The sequence below is a fragment of the Panthera leo genome, chromosome E2 (genome assembly GCF_018350215.1).
Source record: "Panthera leo isolate Ple1 chromosome E2, P.leo_Ple1_pat1.1, whole genome shotgun sequence".
Classification (NCBI taxonomy): Eukaryota; Metazoa; Chordata; class Mammalia; order Carnivora; family Felidae; genus Panthera; species Panthera leo.
Window position 1 is genome coordinate 32,186,984 of NC_056693.1, and position 22,504 is coordinate 32,209,487.

A 22,504-nucleotide genomic window follows, 5' to 3' on the forward strand; every position below is an offset into this window, starting at 1 on the left:
TCTTTTTTCCAGGCCATTTTTAAGGGCAAGGACTACTTTGTTGTCTTAGGTCATTTATATCACTATGGTCATGAACATGAGGGCTGAAGAGAGAAACTGTATTTAGAAGCATTGAAAGATTGGGGTCCCCTGAGCCTAGTGCCTCACTGGAAAAAGCTAAAGATTTGTAATACTGACTTTCGTTAGCAGGATCATTGTAACCAGTGCGTGACCCCCAACGTTGCTACAGAAGGAAATGGAGCTCCGTCTTCGGTGACAGTTCTAAAGTCCACATGTATAATGGTGGCAAATCAGAGTAAGAATCGTCCTGAGAAACCTTCTCATTGGCTCACCCCCAAAATATAGCATCCGTGGTTTTGTACACGTCTCACTACGTCAAGGTAAGTATACTAGAACAGTGTAATTTCCACCAGCGCTGGGACGAGGGCGGTTTCTTCCAGTTAGCACCCTATAAAGTAGCTGGGATTTTTAGGGGTCGTGTATTAGGAAAGGGCACGTTTTGGTTTTCATTTCCTTCTTTTTCTTCCCACACCAGTCTTGGAGTTGAATTAAACGATCGTGAAATGCAATGCCAATGAATACAAACGGTTAAGATGATGAATTGATTCTACAACTAAAAACTGCAGGCAAGGTCGCAGTTTTTGCACAAAAGTTCAAGTGTATCAATTCGGAAGCTGTTACGACACATCCTCGAGCGCCAAGTCTCTGCTAACACTTGGAACCCCCCCCCCCCCCCACAATTTCTCCAAATGACCCGTCAGCTTTGCGGCACCTTCTCTAGACTATATACTTATCTTCATCCCTTTACATATGAATTGTTCGCAAAAAAAAAAAAAAAAAAAAAAAAAAAAAAACCGGGGGGGGGGGGCAGCAACTTTTTTCGAAAGTATTTCTCTCAAAATAAGAGCAAAATCTAGGTTGTGGAAAAATGCTTTTGACATCTGGCTAAAGGTTATTCAAGAGAGTCTGCATATTTTTCAAGTCAGACGCAAACCCAGTTAAAGCAAAAACACCGCAAAAATGTCGATCTCTGCCTGGTCTCTCCTTCCACACACACACAAAATCAAGTCTAGTCACAAAAAGAAATGCTCTATGTAATTATCGTATGACCCACAATTGCACTACTGGGCATTTATCCCAGGAAAAATGAAAACTGATGTTCACACAAAAACCTGTACACGAATGTTTGTAGCGGTTTTATTCAAAAAGGTCAGAAACCGGAAACCACCCCGAAGTCCTGACTGGTGGTTAGACAATGTGCGGGACTGCCGCACCACGGAACACTACCCAACAATAAAACAGAACTACTGATTTGTGCGAGTTGAATCTCTAGGAAAAATGTGCTGAGTGAGAGAAGCCAGGCCCAGAGGGTAACATACTATATAATTCCACTTCTAGAACATTCTCGAACAGACAAAATTATAGAAACGGAGAACAGATGAGCGGTTGCTAGGGTTGAGAGGGGCAGGAGACGAGGAGATTGGATATGAAATGGTACCATGGGGGCTCCCTGTAGTGATGGAAATGTTAGGTACCTTGACTCTATCGATGTTAATGCCCATGTTGTGTGATGTTACGCTGCATGTTATAAATGTCACTATTGGGGAAAACGGGATAAAAAGTACAAGGGGCCCCTCCCTTAAGTAGGACACCCGCATGTGACATCTATTATCTCATAAAATAAAGTTTTATTAAAAATTTGAGAAAAAGAAATTGTTCTAGCCTAATAAATTTACTTTGCGCTATCGAGAGCTCTGATTCTTGGTAAAAACTATGGAAAGCGGATGAAGTACGAACTGGGTCAGTTGCAAAAGAGTAACTGCCCACATTTCCACGGGGGTCACCGGCATCCGTGAATCTCCCCAGTCCCCCCCGCGGAGGACACTCTCTGATCAGACTACACCCTCACACACCGCAGAGGCCAGAGGAATCCTCCCACTGTCCTACCACTGCCCCAGGCCACAACAAGGAATTTCCCAATGGCAAGGCCACCCGTTATTATTCGGTCCACGCGAATAACTCTGTGAAAGGACCGGATGGCACCTTTCTTTACGTAAATCAAATATTCAAACAATGTAACAAATGATCTGCCAGTTAAGGCGGCATCTTCTGGTATCGGAGTTGAGCTAAATTTATTTTGGAGGAGAATGTTCCATTCCAGGGGGACTAATATAGAGCAGTGAAATATACGTATGGATACCCTGCAAGCTTTTTTTTTTTTCCTCCCCTCAGCGTAATAGAGTCACATTAGAAACTGATGTTGGACTGCTGGGAGAGTCGCTATGATGGAGACAGGGATTTTTCTTGGAACCTTCTTTTTCAAGTAGAAACATCCATTCAATCCAAGGAAGACATTTTGGAAAAGAAGTCAACGTATAGAATTGATTTTATTCTTTCTATGCTCGGATGAAAACAGAAACTGTTTGGTGATACTCTACAATACTAAGCATTTCAAGTAAAATGGATGGACCAAGAAGAGAATAACCTTCTTCTGCATGACAGCTGAAGGTCTTAACCGGAAAAATACTGCAGTCTATCAAGGGGAACACCCAAAACACGCTTGGACCTCTTGCGTACTTGACTGCTCCATGTCCTTTGCATCCAGGTTGAACAGACCACAGGAAATTTCAAAGACCGGCAGCTGAATCTAAAAGAAAAAAAAAAAAAATCCATTTAGTTGTCATGATCATTGTCCCTGTCAATGTCTAGTATCCCAAACTTCACCCACCGCACTGAACTTTGCCATACTGCTTTGTGCTTGGGAGAAGACAAATCGCTAATCAATTATGTATACTAGTTAAAAAACGCTACCTTTGGGGCGCCTGGGTGGCTCAGTCGGTTAAGCGTCTGACATCGGCTCAGGGCATGATCTCACAGTCCGTGAGTTTGAGCCCCACATCGGGCTCTGTGCTGACAGCTCAGAGCCTGGAGCCTGCTTCGGATTCTGTGTCTCCCTCTCTCTCTCTGACCCTCCCTCGTGTTCTGTCTCTCTCTGTCTCAAAAATAAATAAAAACATTAAAAAAAATTTTTTTAAATATGCTACCTTTAGGAGGCGTTTTAATACCGTAGTAATAAGGGTGAGTATTTCCTCTAACTGCTAACTTTGACACTTTCGATATCACGTTAGCCAGGATGCGCTGGACATTTGCAAACACTTAATGCTACACTCCACGTATGCTATCGAATTGCCCTCCAAAAGTGGTGGTATGGTTCTGCAACTGGTTGAGGTCACATGGAAAATAGAATTATATGCTAATTTGTTCCTACATTAAGTTATCATAGAAGGTCAGACCAAACATGGCAAAATGAATTCTGGAAAAAAAAAAAATTAACTAAGTAGATTGGTATGCACCGTAGCAAAGTAAACTGTTTATCTTAATAGATACAAATACGAGAAAGATTTTTTTTTAAATCTTTCAAAAAATAAAGGCTTTAGCCAACCCCAGGCAATGACTTGCATGATTTAAAAACACTCTACGGAAATAATTTTTCCCTAAAGAAGAACAACGGCAGGGTATTTTTTTTAAGGGAAATAAACATGGAGAAGGGCCTAGTATCCAGAAGAGAGTAATTTCCCCAGAAAAAGCTCCACTCTACCTACATATTTATCAGAACTTCATTCACGTAAGTAGCTATACCCACACACTGTAAGATGAACACAACGTTTAAACTACACGATGGGGTCAAGAGGTGCTGAATATAATACCTTTATTATTTAACTCCAAAATAAACTAACCAACAATATAGATGTTTTCCTTAGCCTCGATTTGTCCGAAAAAAATACGCTTTCTTTAAAAAAAATTACTGAGGGAAAAACAAAATCTATATTCATTTCTTTTTCTGGAAGGCATACCTACAGACATCGCCTTGTCTACGGGTAAGTTGATCAGATGCTCCATCAACTTCAAAAAAAGTACAGAGCAAATTAGTGATTGAAGAATCTGGGCTACCAGTTTCATATATGATGATGGTGTAGCCCTCACATTTCTATTTTCAAAGGTCTGTTTATAGAAAGAGGGAAAGAATTGGGGGGCGGGGATGGAGAAATCCAATCTTACAGCATCCGAAACCATGGGGTGAGTATTTTCTAAAGCATCGCGTCTATTGTAGAGCATACTGAGACAGATGACAAAGATCATCTCTTTTCCACGCCCTTAGGTAAATTCTTGGGGCGGGGGGGGGGGGGGAGACGACAATAATTTTTTGTTCCAGAGTCTATCCTTTTTTCCATCGAAAGAGATGTTTATATTTTTCCTTTTATTGTAACATTTCCAATGGCATCCTGCAAGAGAACTAGCAGTCCCCAAGAGCCATCTGAATTTTCTTTCAATCGGAACTCATTTCTACTTTTTAAAGGGACTTTGCCTACTGCTTTTAATAAGATTCTATTACTATTAATTCTCCCGAAAACACATTGGATTCCCATGAGTATCAGTTTGACGTCTTGTTCAAGTACTGACTTTTCCGCTATGTATTACCAGCAATGTTTACCCTATTTTCTCCTTACCAAGTTAGATATGAAGATACTTATTCAGGCACCCAGTCTTCAGGCTCCTTGATGGACTACAAAATACAGCTATATACTTCGCTACTATTATTGCTGATTTGAAAGACCTTATGTAATGGGATCTTCATCCATAAAAAGTTGAGAATTCCATTTAAAAAAAGGGGGGGGGGAGTCGGACAAAAACGAAAATATGCACTGATGCCTGAGTAAATTAATCTTCATTCCCACTGAAAGCAAGCTGATGTCCAGGGACTGGGAATTATTCTACCATAAAATACGGCACATTAAATACTACAATAACCCATTTGAAATGTCTTAAGATAATTATTATGTCATCCACGAATGATTGTACACATAGTTATATTTTAATATTCGGTACTGGAGGTGCCCATGCAAAATTTGTCGCCATTGTGAAAATACGAAGTCGGGTAAAACAGAAGATCAAGCAAATCAAATTCCATGACTAAAGGTAAGACTCCAAATAAGATGTGAAAAACGGATCGATAAGAGGAAGGGCAAAATATTTGGCCCCTGGTTGTTATCACAAACAAACACTATCACTCCTGAAGGTTTGCATAGAAAACTCCTTATCTCCACGAGCTAGTTGAAAAGAATGGAAAGCTTCTTACAACCAGCTAAAAAGAAAGTCTTTACCAGGCTCCTGGAAAAAGCTCATTTTCACATTACTCAGGCTTCATTATGCTAAATCAATATTCGTTTAGTCACTGGGGTTATTGACATATTTTAAAATAAAAGTATACCCTTCAGCTACTGCACTCATTACAGGTAATTTGTCTTGTCAGAGAGCAGGGAATATTATCCCAGTCTTTCAAGGGCTGACAGCCCATGGAAATACCTCCCCATGGTTACAACTGTAAATAATTTTAAGGTAAAATATTGAAAAATCAATGACTGTTTCCTGCAATCTGTCACAAACAAATCAATCATAATCTGTACTGCCAGAGAGTATGATTTGAAGGAGATGGGAGCAGATGTAATTCTTGGCTGAAATCTCTCATTTCAAAATCACTTCACATAATGGTGTCATCATTTAAACACTTAACAGTCAGTGCAACTGCCACTGTAACATCTAGTTGGACAAAACCACAAGGAGGAGGAGGAGAAAACGCCATCGCTGTTATGTTAACAAACATTTAATTTAAATGGTTGCTGCATTAGTAAATTTCAGCTGAAAACACTTTCACCTGCCCTCTTTCACAGGCCTACATTAATCAAGGCGGCTTTTCTCCGTACTAATGCTTAATAAAAAATTAGCCTATGCCTCAAAATCTGACTCTCCCACCTACACCTTTTATTCCAAATGTCCGTTATGGAGAATAAAATTTAGCATTAATAAATAAGACATCTGGATTGATTGTAGAACATCCATAATTCTACCCATATAACAAAGACAAAAAATAGTGTCATAGATGTCAAGATTATACTTTTAAAGTAGGTTTAGAGGTCTCCGTTGCCCGGATATTAAATTTTATATTTTCCTTCTATTAATACATATTACATTTCAACTTTGTGATACTGTAGCTGATTTTAAGACGACCAACACGACCTAGTCAATTCGAAAATACCCTTGCGTTCTGCACACAAGCTCTAGACTGATATTTTAAAAACGGAAGGAATAACCCGAGTGTCTGAAGTGTAAAAGTTGGTCAAGGTCATAATAGTGAATCGCTTTGTAAATGTAAACTGCTTTCCAAGTAATCACTTTGATATCACCATTTTTTTCCAGGCGGCATTTTAACGGCTTCCTTGGCTTACAACCTCTACCTAGGCATCAATACAAGAATCTGAGATTGGTATACTTCCCTTTCTTGTTGTGTTAACCAAATACATCGTATGATTTAAAGATTAAAGAGCCTTCTTTCTGCAGGTTTTTTTTTTTTTAAATGCACACTAGCCCCTTTCATGGAAGAACTTGATTTTAGCTGCCACACTGCTTACGGATTTCCTAATTATATCATCGGACGGACACCATGAAACCCCTTATTGTCCCATTAATATCCTTCCATAGGTATAATTCAGGAAGTAGATATTTTTGGTGACTAGGAAAGTGTATCGTTTGTCTTAAGAAGGAAAGAAAACAGATAGAAATACCATTCCACAACTTAAGCCTATATAAACATTCTCAGACACAGTCACTGGTCTTTTATAAAGGGGTTTTACCCCGTTTTTAATTTCACCTGCATATTCCACATGGCAACCCAGCTCGAGAAGACAGAAGCTTTTCTTATTGATACAAACCGAGCACAAATTTTGTTCTTCGAGGATCTTAGATTCGTCCTTTAACCCTAACATTGGATGTTTGAGAATGACAAAAAAAACCACACGGGTCAATTATCAAAGATACCATCCAGAACACAACCCAGGCCTCCATTCCGTGTGAATTTCTGCAACAGCTGCAGAGGAAGCAGCAAGCCAACCTAGTGAGAGGAAAAGGAAAATGTGACCCGTAGCCCGGGATTACGAGGAAAATGCAAAGGGACGGAAAGGGGTGAACGAGGAACAGGACCCGTGTGCGTGTGTGCGTGTGTGTGTGCGTGTGTGTGTGTGCGCGCGCGCGCACCCCTGCACTGGAGCGGCCCAGGCTGGGCCCAGCTCGCTCCCTGGCAGAGCTCTGGAGCCACTTGTCAACCGCCAAGTCTCCCGCTCCGAGTTTGGTCGAGGCTGGCAGCATATCGCCCTGCAGAGAAGGCAACACGGAAGACGGCGAAGCAACACGCTGAACGCACGCACACCAGCCACAAACCAGAATGATGTCTGCTTGCGCTGGGGAGGCCACCATCACGGCTCTAATTCTCAGAAAGAAGCTATTTTAAGGGTGCTGAGTATGCCTGGCTGAGATTTCTCAGCTCTCCCGGCACAGCCCGCAGCCCTGGGAGCGGCAGCTCACAACTCAGCACGGGCAAATCAGATCCTTCCATACCCCGCATTTAAAGACTTTGCTGTCTGGTAGATAAAGTTCTTATATGTAATAAAGGCTCAGGATTACAGAGGAAAGTATTCTTTTAAAAGAGATAATATTACCTCCCTATCTTCAGAATCTCCTCCTTCCGACAGCCAGTACAGTTAGCTCCATTATGAACTGCGGATTCTTAAAAAGAAAAACAGCAATAGTTAGCTGCGTCTTTCCCGCCACTTCCTTCCTTCATGGAATTACAGTTTAATTACCAATACTTCAATTGATTTTGTTCCTGAATGACACATCTCTCAGAAAGCATACCCTCGCTATTTCCACTGGAGGTCACTTAGTACAACCTTCTCAATGAATCAACCAGAACTCATTGCTGTTGAAAGGACGTGTTTTCTTCGTAGTTTTTTTTTTTTTAAACCGGGGACTCCCCCCCCCCCCCCCACACACACACACCTATGTGATATAAAAGGGATACGAGTTTCAGGACATCTGGACAGCACTAATATACATGAAATACGAATCTTCATAATAAATCTTGGCTGGCAACAGAAAACAAAACCAATGTGCATATATGTTTAGATTTTTCCTATTTTAGGCTTGGGAGGGGGGGGATCTCGCCCAATCTCTGGCTTTTAAATTCAACAACTTTACACGTGGATAAAAACAACCACACAAAAGTTTAGGCTTTAAAGGCAAACAGAGAGGAGGAATCAGGCTGCCCCCTGCTTAACATTTTCCTTACATATGTGTTGTGTATTTTCGAATTTGTTGTGACGCGTCCCCTTTTGGTCATACCTGACACCTCGTCTCCGTAAGACCCAATCAGAGATAGGGGAATGCACTGTGTTATTTAAAAATAATTGTATAGTGCTTTATCTTCTGTTAAAAGTCACTTTACCCTCTCTGAAAGTTTTCAGAGAAGCATTTGTTGTACTAAGTAGGGTTGCCTTCTGTTTAGTCTTTTTTTTCTTTGGTCATACAACCATTTTTCTTACTTGATTAACAAAATGTTCTTTATCACTGAATCCAGTCCCTTGCTCTCCCCAACAGACGACACTAATATTCTGCAAAATAATTTTTTCCCCTACTTTTCTCATCTGCTTGTATTCAGCAGCCCCTATTTTGATGAGAAATGACAAGTTTTACACACACCTCGCATTAAAGGGGTTTAGTATTCATGCCTGGAGCTGATACTCCCATAAAATTTATTCTTAAAAGAGCTGGGTAATGAAAATAATCAAAAAACTCTAATTTGGCATAAACAGATCATTTCCTTTAAATAACGATTCCATTTCTATCAAATAGAAGCTCAGTCTTGACTTCCAAGAAAAGCACCGAGTTTATAAATGTCCCCATCCAATGACATCATTAAAAATAAATTACTCAGTGTATTTCCACGAACCAAACATTTTTCTATTTTACTGAATGTTTAATGCATTTAGTAAAATTTTAATAATCAAAGGCCTCAAGTGACATTCTTTGTATTCTGACTTAGTTCCTATTACCAATATAAATACTTTGGTAAAACCAACGCGGAGGCTATTTTGGGTTTACTTCACGCACACACTGTGTTGCAGACATTCACTTGCAGATGAGCTTGGGGATATGTAAGGAAAAAATTCAGCCAACATTTGGAGGAAACCCATAGTTCAGAAGTCAACTTGGCTGAAAACATCCGAATGTATTAGGGAAGCATCATACTTATAACCTGCACACAAAAATGGAAATGATTCTGTTTCAAGAAACACAGCAGGCTAGTTAAATACTTTGGGGATATTAGGTATGAATACCTAATCTAATTTCCTCCAAGGTATCACTCCATATTATGCCAAATAAACAAATAAAGGCTGTATCAAGGTGTGGAATATCATTAGCCCGAGAAAAGGCTGGAAAAAATGAATTACGTAAATGACAACTGCAGGAGAAAATTACATTTCCTTCTCCTGAACAAATGTTAAGTGCATCCTCACTAATAAAGATTTAAACTCAAACTACATTAGAATATACTGGTTTTCAATTTTGAAGCATCTAAGTTAATTTGCCAAGCTAAACTGGTGCTTAGGTATACTCTAGCTATAAAAATCCTGCACATTTATGTGGAAATAAGTTAGAAGTATCACACTTCAGAACTGTGTTGTGACAGCAAACCACAGTCATTACTGAACAAGCAAAAAACAATTCCGGGATTGTACGTCTTCCTGGAGGTACATCGGTTGCATCTTTCAAGCAGAATTGTTCTCTACAAAACAGCTAATAATATACCAAAAAGGTGTTAGAAATAAAGGAGCCAATAAAATGTAGAAATTGTAGGGAAATACACACAGATAGTGAGCTGTTAACACCACAAAAAAGGCCGCGCTATCTCAGAGTTAATTCGTATTTCTATTTTTAAAGGCCACGTTTAATTTAATTCACTTACGACTACATGATTGCATTTACTTGCATGTTATCAACTTACATTTTTCCTAAGGTTTCTATAATGCAGAAATGTGTGAGCAAGTATTTGGTGTTGTTCATTGCAACAGACAATAGGCAATTAGCTCCCACTTGTACTTGATTTCTTTTAATACAGCATATAAAATTTGAAAAGAATACACGGACAACAGCACAGGGATGCTGATCTGAGCTGCCAGAACAAAAATCTTCAGGGGGAGAGTTGGGGGATGAGGAAAGCAATTATGTCAAAATTAATGCTCTTGTTTGAGTTTTAGCAAACAAATCTAAATAAGCCTTTCTCTGATTTTAGTTTACCATGTAATTCTAGCCAGCTAATTATCCTTGGAGTCACGAAGGAGCTGTGACTCCACCTGGCTTCTCCGATCATATGCCTATGGCCTCCTCCACTGTCATTGCCTCTTTCCACATTGAGTTTGAATATTAAAGAAAAACACTCACACATCTTACATACACACTGATGGACAGCCAGCTTCCAGGAAATCATGAGCTACAAAGGGGGGGGGGGGATCTTAATGCAATACTTATGTTAAAGGGTATTAGGTGCTGGGTAAGCCAAGGGTAATACAATCAGCAGCATCCGTCTTGCTATTGTTTTTGCATTCAGAAATTGGAAGTAAAGGAGAGTAATATTATTTTAGTGGTCACCCAGGTTATGGTCCAGATCCTTAAGCTAATAAGAGGCTAAACGCACTAATTCCACTGGCTCATAATTCGAATTTGCGGACAACATTTTGGAAGAAACAAAACAGTTGTTTGTTTGTTTGTTTTTTCTATTTCTGGAAATTAAAAAAAAAAAAGGCATTCCATAAACAACTAAGGTAAGTACTTGATAATATGAAGAGAGAAACTCCTTTACACCATGAAAACATTCTAGGAGACGGTTTTCCCCAAATATAAAGTGGCATGAATTTCTCATATATTAACAGTTCAATTAGATCCTTGATTGTGCACATTAAGCGCGCCTCCATCTATAGATTGATTCTGCACACTAATAAATGTGTGCTTCACACGAGGCTGTCCCATGTATGCTTTTCTTTCTAAATTAGTAACCATCACTCCACAAAGATGGAGCACAAAGAAAGCTGACAAAGGCACTGGCCAAAAAGCCACAAGTAGCACTGCCACATGCCAGAGCACTTAACACGAACCTACCCTTTCTCTCTAAAACTTCTGTTGCCAAAGTGCTCACAAAATCTGGAAGCTCAAAGACGGGTTTCAAGTGCAATTAAATTCTCCCAAAGCAAAACTGTACCAAAACATGCCGCCCTTCTTATGTCACCATTTTATAGACAACGTGTTCTCAGGATCTTAATGAAGATAACGATGCACACCTGTGTCAACATTCACTGGCAAGACAGCCTTATCAATCATAATCCCTTAAGTACACTCCAAAACAGCAAAGCGATATGACAGAAGCAATCTGTTGCCTTTCCTGGTGCCGGTGTCGTGTCTCTCCCCACAAGAATGATGAGATCTTTAAAATACAGCAGACCTACTTTTAGGAGTCTTTAAAGTTTTAACTGTAAACAGCTATTACACTAAATAAACAGGAATAACCTCTTTTGCACTTCATTTGCACAACGACAACTGTATAGCCAAAACTCGAAAAACAAGGTCTGCGGCCACGTCCTGGCAATACAATTGTGGATCTTATTTTAAAAGCTTTAAATGTTAAGAGTGAGGCATAACTGGATCCGTGCGGACACGACAAACCAATAAACCTTTAGGGAGGCTTAAAGGCAGAATTTCTTTTAAGTCCTACGTCAAAAAAACAATCAGGGCATATCTACCCCTAGTGTGAGTTAAATGCTCAGGAAAGGTACAAACGCAAGAGTAATCCCCCCCACACCCTGCCCCGTAAGAAAAAGAGTCATCTTGGTAATCTGAAATAAGAGGGAGATAGCTCCCACCTCTGCTGGGGGAGAAGGCTTCAGTGACCAGAGACTAGTGAAACTACAGCTAACAAGTAAGCAGGTTCCCAAACGGGAGAAGAAAGGGAGGGGAGAGGGGACCTTAACCGTCACCACGACCAAGATCAAAAGGTAAAAGCCTCGTGTTTGTCAGCAAAAACGTGAAAACTTTCACATGAACTCCAAGAACACCCGCCAGATGCTATCTGAATCCCATCTGCCTGCTAATGATCAGTTCTTCCATTTCACGTATTAACACAAGTCTGAGACGCCGGGCCAGGCGGCTGTGGTCAGCCGAGCAGCAGAGCCATCAATGTGCAAATAAAGCAGAAAATAGAGACATCCTTAAAGAAATGAGTCTTAAATTTGACGCAGAGCGGAGGTGACAACCACAGCAACAGAACCATAAATTCCAAATGCTTCAAAATCTTTCAGGATTCTCTCCAGTCCTTGACACCAAAACCAAGACAGTAAAAGGAAAGGGGGGTGGGGGGGGGGCAGAGAGCCTAGCAGCCCAGAGTGGCAGAATGATGTAATGAGGTTGTCTGTGTGACAGACTCCGATTCTCGGTGGCACAAACCTTCAGAAAACGGCATCCTGGACGAGAGCCGAGAAGGGTGAAGGGGCCGCGCGTGGGTGAAGGGGATACGCCCACGCGCGCCCGCCCGCGGACCGGGACCTCAGGAGAGGCCAGCCCGACACTCACCCGGCCCATGCCCGCCGGGGGCCCGGCGGCGCGCGGGGCGCCGCCGCGTCCATCCGGTCCACGAAGGGACGCGGACGCCGCTCGAGGGGCAGGAGTCCCCGGCCGCGACCGGGGGCGGGCACTCGGCGGGATGGAGGACCCGGGACTCACCTCGCCTCCGCCGCGCGGGCGCGCGGGCCGCGGACGCTCCCTCGTGGCTGGCGCGAGCCCCCGGCGGGCGGCGCGCGCGGGCCGCTACCGACCGTTAGTTAGCGCGAGGGGCTGCGGCGGCGGCGGCGGCGGCGGCGGCGGCGGGCGGAGCCGGGGGCGGGCGCTAAGGAGCACCAGAGCCGCGAGAGGCGGGAGCGAAGGGAGCGGGGCGGGGACGCTCCCCGCGACCACCCGGCCTAGTTGGAGCCCGAGAGGACAGCTCCCTTGCCTGCCCGCAAAGCCACCACTGGCCAGCTGCGCGCTCCCTCCCGATCGAGCGGGCCCGGCCGCTCGGCCTCAGTCTCAGCCGGCTCGCAGGCAACCGAGCCCGGGTGCGCCCGCCTCCGCCGCCGTCGGCTTCTCGTCTCCATGACAATAGGGAGCCGACGCCCCGCCCAACCCCACCCCCTCGGCGCTGTGACTCGGAGGGAAGCGGGACCGCGTCGCCGAGGGGAGGAGCCAATAGAGGCCAGCGTCCAATTAGGGATGGAGGCATGGAGGGATTGGGCGGGGCTGACCGAGAGATTCGCCGAATGTCCACTCGAGGGGCGGAGCCAGGGGGAGAGCTGACGGAGGGGAGGAGTTAGCGCGCGTGCGTGAAGTCCAGCCGCCAAGTGTGTCCGAGGGTACAGAGTGGGTTAGTGTGCGGGGACTGAAGCTCCGGAAATAAAGTGTATCCTACTTGTGAAAGTCATCGCGGGAAGCTGTGTAGTTGTGCTTCGGATTGCGTGTGGCCCAATTTTATATAAGGCCACGAAGTCCCTGACATACTGAGTTCCAGTGGGGTGCCCAACACTGTGCCTGCCCCTGTTTTGGTTCACCAGCGCCCCTGTCTGTCCCAGAGTTCGAGTGCGTCTGTGGCTTGTGGCGGCGCGGGGTGGAGAGACAGGCAGGGGGTCTGTTTTGTATTCTGTGTGGCCGTCGTGGGCAAGAATTCTGCCTGTGACTCAGTTGTGTGTGTTTGCCTTGCCAGCGCCTCGCTGAGCAAACAGGGGTTGGGTTGGGCAATGCGGAGCGTTTACAATGGAGCGTGGGCGGGTGCTAAAGTGCGTGCTAAGAGTAAGGGGACCCGCACAGTCCACCACCACCACCGGCCTGGCAGGGGGAGCTGCGGATGGAAAGCCGGGAGAAGGAGGCGGCCATTCATGGCCGGGGGCGGGAAGGGGTGTAGTGGGGTCCGGAGACCGACTCCGGTATAGCTGCTTCTGCGTCTGGCAGCTCTCGCCCACTACCTCTGCTCTAGAGAAAGGCTACCCCCGTCGTCCCGCCTCCCCCTTCCCTCGCCGTTTGGCAGGGAGTTAGTTGGTGGAAGGGAGGCCGGGCCGGAGACGTGCAGATGTCCAAGGCCTGTCTCTCGCCCACCTGCTGCTGCTGCTGGCGGAAAGGGACAATCATCTCGCACTCCCTGCGCCCTGGACGCGGGCATCCCTCCGTCTCTCCCGGGGACCTCCATTTCAGGTCTCCAAACTCGCTCTCTGGTTCCCTGGCTGGGGGGAGAAGCCAGGGGAGAGTAGGCGGCGATCCGCCTCGGAACCCAGCTTCTTGGCGAACAAGAAATCCGCTAACTTCGCGGCTTACTGTGGCAAGCACAGAGCAAAGCGTTCGCCGGCTCGCCTTCCGCCGCCTGGTCGCCTTTTGTGCTTCGGGGCGGCCGGACTGGCCCACCGGGGCCCGCCTTGTGTCGGAACTGCCACTCCACCCCGACTTAGCAGGGAAGGAAAGTTGGAAGAGATCGGCGCGCCTGGGATGTGATTGTCATCCTGGGGCCGGCGCTCGAGAGTCTGAGAAAGAGAGAGAGAGAGGGAGAGAGACCCGGGAGAGGAGGGGGGAGAAAAAGAGGAGGGGGGAGAGGAGGGCCGCGGTGGAGAGGCGGGCGCGAGGGAGGGGCGAGGGGAGCGCCAGCGAGCGGGAGAGGGAGCCGGGGAGGAAGAGGGAGAGGGCGAGGCGCGCCTGGCGGCCGGGTTGGCTGCGGCCGCCCAGAGGTTCCTGCCAGTCCTCCCACCGACTACACCCCGGGAAGGAGGAGCTTCAGGCGCGCACAAGGCGTCAGAATCCTCAATTTCCAACTTAGCATCTTGGCAGGACCTTTGCGAAGCCAAAAGCAGAGCCCCCCAGTGCAAAGAGCGAGGGGGAAAAAGAGAAAGCAGCAAGGGAGGGCGGGGGGGAAACCCAGCCGGGGCGAGCGAGGCGCGCAGAGGAGCGGGCTCGGCAGTCGCAGCCGGAGGCGCGCGGGAAGCCAGCGAGGAGGCGCCGCGGGCCGGAGCCCGGGAGCCGGGGCCCGAGAAGCGGCAGCCGGGGGCAGCCGGAGGCCAGGTGCCCGCCCGCTCGCCCTCGCAGGGCGCCGCCCGGCTCGTTGGCGGCCGCGGCGCGGCGCGCCCCATGCCCGTGTGTGGCCATGTCCTACCCGCAGGGCTACTTGTACCAGCCGTCCGCCTCGCTGGCGCTCTACTCGTGCCCGGCGTACAGCACCAGCGTCATCTCGGGGCCCCGCACGGATGAGCTCGGCCGCTCGTCGTCGGGCTCCGCGTTCTCGCCCTACGCCGGCTCCACCGCCTTCACGGCGCCCTCGCCGGGCTACAACTCGCACCTCCAGTACGGTGCCGACCCCGCGGCAGCCGCCGCCGCCGCCTTCTCTTCGTACGTGGTGAGTGAGCGGGAGCCGCGGCGGGCAAGGGCAGCTGGGGCCGCGCGGGGCGGGCGGGGGCTGCGGGGGACACGGGCCTCGGCGCCACCGCGGACCGCCCCCGCCAAGCTTCGCGGCCCCTGCAAACTTGGGAGAGACTGTCTCGGTCGGCTTCGCCCGGGCCTCCGGCTCAGGAGTTGCTCGGAGAGCAGAGCCGCCTCCTGCTTGGGTCGCGGGGCTGGCGACGAGGGTTTTTCGGGGGAGAGGTCGCTGCAATTAAAGAGCAGCATTTGGTTCAAACGTGAGCTCCAGGCCGTCCTGCACATTTTATTTCATTTTGTGTTTTTGGTTTTGCCGTTTTGGAAAAGTAGTTCAAAAGAAATGGACCAGAAATCTGAGCAGAAGCGTGCTAAGTCTATGTAAATGTGTTTGGCCTCGCCTTTAATTAGTCCTCCAAAATGTTGCAAATCCGTAATCCTATCTTCGCAATCCGATTTGGAGGTATTAAATTTCTGAAAAGTCGGCCGAGCTGCGGTGCATCCGGGATTTTTCGGCCGGGTGCACTTTTCTGGAAAAGCGCCGTGGCTTCGGTTTGGGGTAACATTTTTGGAGGGTGGGAGTGCCGGGGCAAGGCTTGGCTTTTCGTTTGCCTTTCTCTGTGGGGGTAAAAATGCCCTGACTTCCCGTGCTCTCCCTCTCTGCGCCTAGCGCGCAGCCACCCGGGCACGAAGTGGGGAGTCGCCACTGCTGCCCAGGCCTCTGGGTGGAGGGCCTGGCCGCGGCGGCCGGCTCTGCGCCTGGGGGGCGGACTTGCCCCGGCAGACGGGGGCCTACAGGGTGCCACCGAGGCCAGGACGGCTTCAAGGGCTCCCTAAGGACCGGAGTCAGGAGTTGGCGCCCCCGCTGCCTTCCGAGGAGGAGGAGTTGCCCCTGGGTCTGAGCCCGCCAGCCCCTACCCCAGGGAAAGCCCGGAGTTCGGGCCTCGCAGCTCGCGGACCCCTGGGCGCAGGGAGAGTGTGCTTCGGTCCTCTAGGTGGTACTGGGAACCAAGGCCCACTCTCACCTTCTCTCTGCCTGTTCCTCGCAGGGCTCTCCCTACGATCACACACCGGGCATGGCAGGCTCCTTGGGGTACCACCCATACGCGGCGCCGCTGGGCTCGTACCCGTACGGGGACCCCGCGTACCGGAAGAACGCCACGCGAGACGCCACCGCCACGCTCAAGGCCTGGCTGAACGAGCACCGCAAGAACCCCTACCCCACCAAGGGCGAGAAGATCATGCTGGCCATCATCACCAAGATGACCCTCACCCAGGTGTCCACCTGGTTCGCCAACGCGCGCCGGCGCCTCAAGAAGGAGAACAAGATGACGTGGACGCCGCGGAACCGCAGCGAGGACGAGGAGGAGGAGGAGAACATTGATCTGGAGAAGAACGACGAGGATGAGCCCCAGAAGCCGGAGGACAAGGGAGACTCCGAGGGCCCCGAAGCAGGTTGGTGGACGCGGGGAAGGATGTGTTGAGCTGGAGTAAGGAGGAAAGTGGGGGGGGTGTGGGGGGAGCCTGGAGGTGGGGGGCAAGGGTCTCTCTGCCTTTGCGGCCGGGCACCTGGGCCCCGCCGCTGGGCCTCCGCGCCCCTTGACGGCCTGGGGTTTCTCCCGCAGGAGGAGCGGAGCAGAAGGCGGCTTCGGGCTGCGAGCGGCTGCAGGGGCCGCCCACCCCCGCCGGCAAGGAGACTGAGGGCAGCCTCAGCGACTCGGATTTTAAGGAGCCGCCATCCGAGGGCCGTCTCGACGCCCTGCCTGGGCCCCCCCGCGCCGGCGGGCCCTCCCCGGCCGGGCCAGCGGCAGCGCGGCTGGCGGAGGACCCGGCCCCTCACTACCCCTCGGGCGCGCCGGCTCCGGGCCCGCACCCGGCCGCGGGAGAGCTGCCCCCCGGTCCCGGCGGGCCCTCGGTCATACACTCTCCGCCACCGCCGCCGCCGCAGGCGGTGCTCGCCAAGCCCAAACTGTGGTCTCTGGCAGAGATCGCCACATCCTCGGACAAGGTCAAGGACGGGGGCGGCGGAAGCGAAGGCTCCCCATGCCCACCGTGCCCCGGGCCGGTAGCGGGGCAAGCCTTAGGAGGCAGCCGCGCGTCGCCGGCCCCGGCGCCATCGCGCTCCCCCTCGGCGCAGTGTCCCTTTCCAGGCGGGACGGTGCTGTCCCGGCCTCTCTACTACACGGCGCCCTTCTATCCCGGCTACACGAACTATGGCTCCTTCGGACACCTTCACGGCCACCCAGGGCCAGGGCCGGGCCCCACAACCGGTCCGGGCTCGCATTTCAATGGATTAAACCAGACCGTGTTGAACCGAGCGGACGCTTTGGCTAAAGACCCGAAAATGTTGCGGAGCCAGTCCCAGCTAGATCTGTGCAAAGACTCTCCCTATGAATTGAAGAAAGGTATGTCCGACATTTAACGCGGGCTGCGTCGGTCCCGGACTTTCCTAATTTATTAAGAAACATGGCCTTGGCAGTTATTTTTTTCCATCACCAAGAGAGAGAAACAAAACTACCCCTCCTATTAAAAAGTTTATAGTTCTTGGAGATGGGTAACATAAAAATGTAAACATCTCCACACACAAAAATGTCTTAACCAACCGAAAAGAAAAATTTAAAAAGGATTTGTATTAAATCTTATTCTGTATATTTAATGTAGCATTTTTGTATTTAAATTGATAATTCAATATCTTTGAAGTAAATTATGAAATTAAGACACCTGTACAGGCATTTAATGTTTTTTTTTGTAATATAAATATATACATTTGTGTTTCCCCCGAAACTGTTTCATAGTTTAAAAATACAAGTTTAATTTAATTTTTTACACCTATTGATTTTTCTGGATATGAGCTAAAGTATTATTACAGAAAGGAAACAGGTTATACTCTTAGATTTAAAAAAAGTAAAAGAAACTGCAGCCGCCTTTGTAAAATGCAAAATATTTAATTAAAAGAGATTTTAACATAATCAGAGCCACTCATTACTTTTTAGAAGCCTCAATAAACTGTCCATCGCCTTGGACAAAAGGTGGAGACTGCAACTTTCCCCCCCCACCCCCCAAGTGGGCAATGAAAGGTTCCATAGAACTTCGGCGTGCCAGGGGGGAAACCGTAATTAGGCGGCAAGCCCCGGGGACCCTGGCCCTGAGGGGAATGCAGATTTGGATCACTGATGCGGGCGGTTTGGGGGAGATTGGACCCTGGAGGAAGGAGGAGAGCGACCCAAGTGTGTGCCCAGAAGGGAGAAAGGATCGCAAAGCCTGCTAGAGACACGCACCATCCGAGCTCCATCGCTTAACCTAATTACTTCCAATCAGTGTCGTGTTTTATGCAAAGCAATCAGCTGGTGAACTTTGCTAATGAGTTCGATTTTATGCCGGATTTAGCCCTTATTACTATTTCAAAGGTGCTATGGGCTAATGGCGGGAGGGGAGCGTAAGGGGATGCCAAGGAGAAGGCTTTCCCAAGTCACTCTTTTCCCTACCCCTTCAAGACTGGGCATTGATCTCTTCCTTGGATTTGATTAAATTAGTAAGTGTTCCAGCCGCGCCAGTGCGGGTGGGAGGCGGCCCCGTAGATCCCCGCGCAGCAGCGAGGCTGGGGCCGCGGGACCGTCTAGGGGACGGTTCCCCCCTTTCACAGGTAGGTGTCACACTTGTCCTGAATTACAAGCCTGCACTTTGCAGAGTCGGAGACTGGAAGAGAGTGGGCGGAGTGGGGGAGGGAGCACCACAGTCGCTTGGGGGCAGTGAGGGGAGCCCCGAAGGGCCCGGAGGGCGTCCCTACTCCCCCCTCCCCCCCTCCCGCACGAGCCCCCTTTCTGGACGAGTGGCCTTCAAAAGTTCGAGGACACTTGCCTAGATAATGAGGCTGTTGTGGACTCGATCGGGCTTGTCGCGTTAGCACTTTTCCTGTCGCTGATTCAAGAGTCCAAGTAGCTACAAAAGTATTTCTGAGGTTTTATTTTCTCGTTTGAATCCCGCATATTTCATCGCAAAATGAAACATCAGGATGAGTCTCAATCCCAAATGAGGAAGAGACACCGCCCTGTGCCCGAGGCCCGCCAACACTGTCGGTGTTATGGTCTCCGTTTTGCGAGGGAGAGTTGGAACCGCGGACGTGTTTTTACTTCGTGGGAAATTTTCGGTGGTCGGGGGAGGGGAGGGTTTATAGCAAAAACATACTCCAGCGAGGGGAATTAATTTGCTCTATTAAGCCCAAGCCTGAGTGTAGAGACAATGTGTTTGCACATAACACCGGTTTAATTAGGCTAAATCAGAATGCACATATTTGCATTTCTGCTCAAGATTACTTGAACCCTGCTTGTTTTTTTTTTTTTTTAACACACCCCAAACTTTCACCGGAGTTTTAACTTTTGCTATGTTTTTTTGGTTTTTTGTTTTGTTTTGTTTTGTTTTAACGTGTGACGGGGCTCCATTAGCTTATTCGAATTTAAAACAAGTTTGAAAACTGCCTTGTCCAGATGTTTTTGCAAACAGCGGTCGACTTAGGAGTTTAAATTAGTGAGAAGATTCACGCAGGGAAAGTGGTTTCAAAGCTGGAAGTGTGAATGATTAAATATGCATGAGACGATCGTATTTTATTTTGTCCCTTTAATTATAAATGATTTTTTTAAACAATCGAATTCCAGAGATGACTAGCCCCACGACCGCCACCCCCGCCCCCCGCGCCCCAGCCCCCTCCACCCACCCCGCCGACAGCCCGGTTCACAATCAGCTTTTCCCCCCTGTTGAATATGCAGCCCCAGGAGCCACCTTGTCTTCTAAAAAAGTCAGAAGAATAGGCCAGTCCCCTTCTCTTAAGAGAGAGTTTAAGGACGACATCAACTCTGCGGGGTTTTGGAAGCGCTGGCCCTAAACCCTGCCCAACGATTTTAAAAAGAAAATTACAGGCCTCCTTGTGTTCCCGGGAATATGCAAATGGCGCGGCGCGGGCCTCCCAAGTCTGATCGCGGAGGCTCGGGGCTGGGAGCCGAATGCCCGCGGGGCTGCCTGGGAACGGGAACCGCGCACCGGGGAGCCCGCGGCGTTTCTCCCCAACGAGGGGCGGTGCGAGGAGCCTCCCGGCCGGGGAGCGAAGCCACCAGCGGCTGGAAGGCTGGTGCCCGAGCCGTTGCCCCCGGTCCGTATCCCTCCTGCCCTTGGCCTCTGCAGGGTCCACGGGTGTCTTTGCGCCCTTCATCTTGAATACAAGCCTCCAATTAAAGTCTGGGGTTTTCTCCTTGCACAGCTGGGTTTCGTGGCCAGTGGTTTTTCTGGTGTCCGGAGACTTTCCAGGGTGGGGGAGCCTGCCCGGCAGTCCGAGGTTTAGGTATTTAGGAGCTGTCTCCCGCGCTTAATCCCCGAAGTCATTTCGTGTCTTTACTGTCCCAAGTGCCTCCTCGAGCCCCGCTTGGCCGTCTCAAGGGCACAGAGTCTTGGAGGCGCTGGGGCGAGGGGGGAATTTCCGGCGTTGCAGTGGGGTCGAGGTTTGTTCGCAGGCTTGGACTGGGGCGCGGAAGTTGCGCGAGGCCGCACCAAAGACACCTGGGCGCTGGGGCCGCGCGGGCGTTTGCCACCTGCGCGGGACTGCGCTGGTTCTGGCCCCCTCGAGGAGCGTTTAGCTTGGCACTTAGGGGCTAGGAGGGCTGAACCCCAGGCAGCGAGGGCAGCGGGATCGCCGCGTGGGGTCTAGGCAGTCAGCCCCCTGAAGCAGCGCCAAACCGGAACGAGCTGGGTCCCTTTCCTTACCCCTCTGTGGGGGCCAAATCAATTCATGGGACTTGGGGGTGGAAGAGACAACAGCCCAGTCAATCCCGGAGGGCGCATAAGCGCATACTGAGGAGAGACCGCAGAAAGGGGACCTTCTTGCTTCCCTTCCTGCTCCTCGGCTGGGGGTGCTAGGGCCCGAAATGTTGTTCCCTGGCCTGGGTACTGTAGGGCCTGCGTCGAGGCCTTCTAGTTTGCAAGCTTTTCGGGGCCTGTCCTTCTGCGAGGGGTGCGCAACTCTTGGAGCCTGGAAGGTTGAGGGGAGGGTCGTACGTGCATTTTCAGAACCGGCCGTGCCTCCCAGCCCACTTGTCCCCCACAACTAGCTGCCAACGCCGGCAGAGGCAAGGAACAGCGCTCTGCAAAGCGCCCAAAGTGAAAGGAATGTGATTGCGCTCCCGAGAGGGAGCCGGACGCGGATGCAGTTTAGGAAGGGCGCCGCCTACTGGTCCCCGGGCGCCACACGGTTCACAGAGAGGAGGAGTTAAGCAAGACCCGGCTGTGCCCCCCACCCCCAGCAGGGTCTTAGCTCTGAATCCCAAGCGGGTCAAACTGAAACTGTTCCTCCACGCCACTCTCTGCGGCGCGGGTCCCACGACCCAGTTAGCATTGGAGATCTGGAGAGCAGGGCCCGCAACCAGAACACTTTTAACCCTCCAGATGCCCGCCACGGTTTGGGCACAGTCCCGGAAACCAGGCAGCAGGCAATTGAGAAATATGCCGACGGCTGAAACAAGTGTGCGGGTGGGGGGGCCGCAGCAGTGCGCGGCCCAGGCAGTGAGCCAGTGTCCCCGCTCCGCTTCAGGTGCGCCCTTCCGCTTCTGCGGGCCTTTCCACGTCGGGGCTCTGCACGCCGCGCGGTTTTGTTTCACCTGCGGTTTGGCATACCTGGGGTCTACCCGCAACCGCACCCCCCCCCCCCAAAACCGTTTCTGCCCTTTGACCTGGGGGTTGGACATCCATACGAAAAGGAAAAGCAAACAAAACTACCTTCTCATTCTCAAAAGCCTCCTATTTCGAAAGCATCTTTAATGAGGTCGGCGTGGCCAAGCAAGGGGCGATCGCCTGGGCGTCCCCTGTCGCCCCTCCAGAAGCGCTAAGCGGCAGTATTGACTGGTCTCACCCTGGTGCAGAGATCTTGGGGGAAAGCGGAGGCGCGTCCTCGGCCTGGCTCTTGGAATCCCTTTTCACTTCGGCCACCGAATAGGAAAATCGGGCCTGAGTGAGACCTTGCCACCTGCCCGCCTTCCAAACTGGCCAAAGCTGCGGGACTGTCCCTAGACCTACTCCGCAGGTCACCCGCCGGGACCAGGCCAGAGTTGGTCTCCTTTTCGTTTTCGTTTAAATGCGACTTGAGTCCAGGGCCCGAGGCGGG

The 22,504-nt window shown here is 49.6% G+C and overlaps 1 protein-coding gene and 1 long non-coding RNA gene across 3 annotated transcripts; one reads left to right on the plus strand and one right to left on the minus strand.

The window, feature by feature from the left end:
• Positions 1–2,368: 2,368 nt before the first annotated feature.
• Positions 2,369–13,081, minus strand: LOC122209016. 2 transcript variants are annotated; one of them, XR_006197404.1, is made up of 3 exons: positions 12,661–13,081; positions 7,551–7,617; positions 2,369–2,647 (listed from the first exon to the last, which is right to left on the minus strand). It is a non-coding gene; the product is annotated as an uncharacterized LOC122209016 (long non-coding RNA). The 2 variants fall into 2 exon arrangements; XR_006197403.1 differs by lacking the exon at positions 12,661–13,081 and adding an exon at positions 12,385–12,498.
• A 1,652-nt stretch (positions 13,082–14,733) lies between these two features.
• Positions 14,734–18,277, plus strand: IRX5 (iroquois homeobox 5). Its single transcript, XM_042920455.1, has 3 exons — positions 14,734–15,343; positions 16,410–16,815; positions 16,986–18,277. Exons 1-3 carry the CDS (start codon positions 15,095–15,097, stop codon positions 17,780–17,782), a joined length of 1,452 nt encoding a protein of 483 aa, XP_042776389.1. The 5' UTR covers positions 14,734–15,094; the 3' UTR covers positions 17,783–18,277.
• The last annotated feature ends 4,227 nt before the right edge of the window (positions 18,278–22,504 follow it).

Bases quoted from the DNA above. Each gene is read 5' to 3' on its own strand.
- IRX5 (XM_042920455.1), top strand. From the start codon at position 15,095: ATGTCCTACCCGCAGGGCTACTTGTACCAGCCGTCCGCCTCGCTGGCG. The intron at 15,344-16,409 runs GTGAGTGAGCGG...TGTTCCTCGCAG, and splicing joins CCGCCTTCTCTTCGTACGTG to GGCTCTCCCTACGATCACAC. The intron at 16,816-16,985 runs GTTGGTGGACGC...TTTCTCCCGCAG, and splicing joins CTCCGAGGGCCCCGAAGCAG to GAGGAGCGGAGCAGAAGGCG.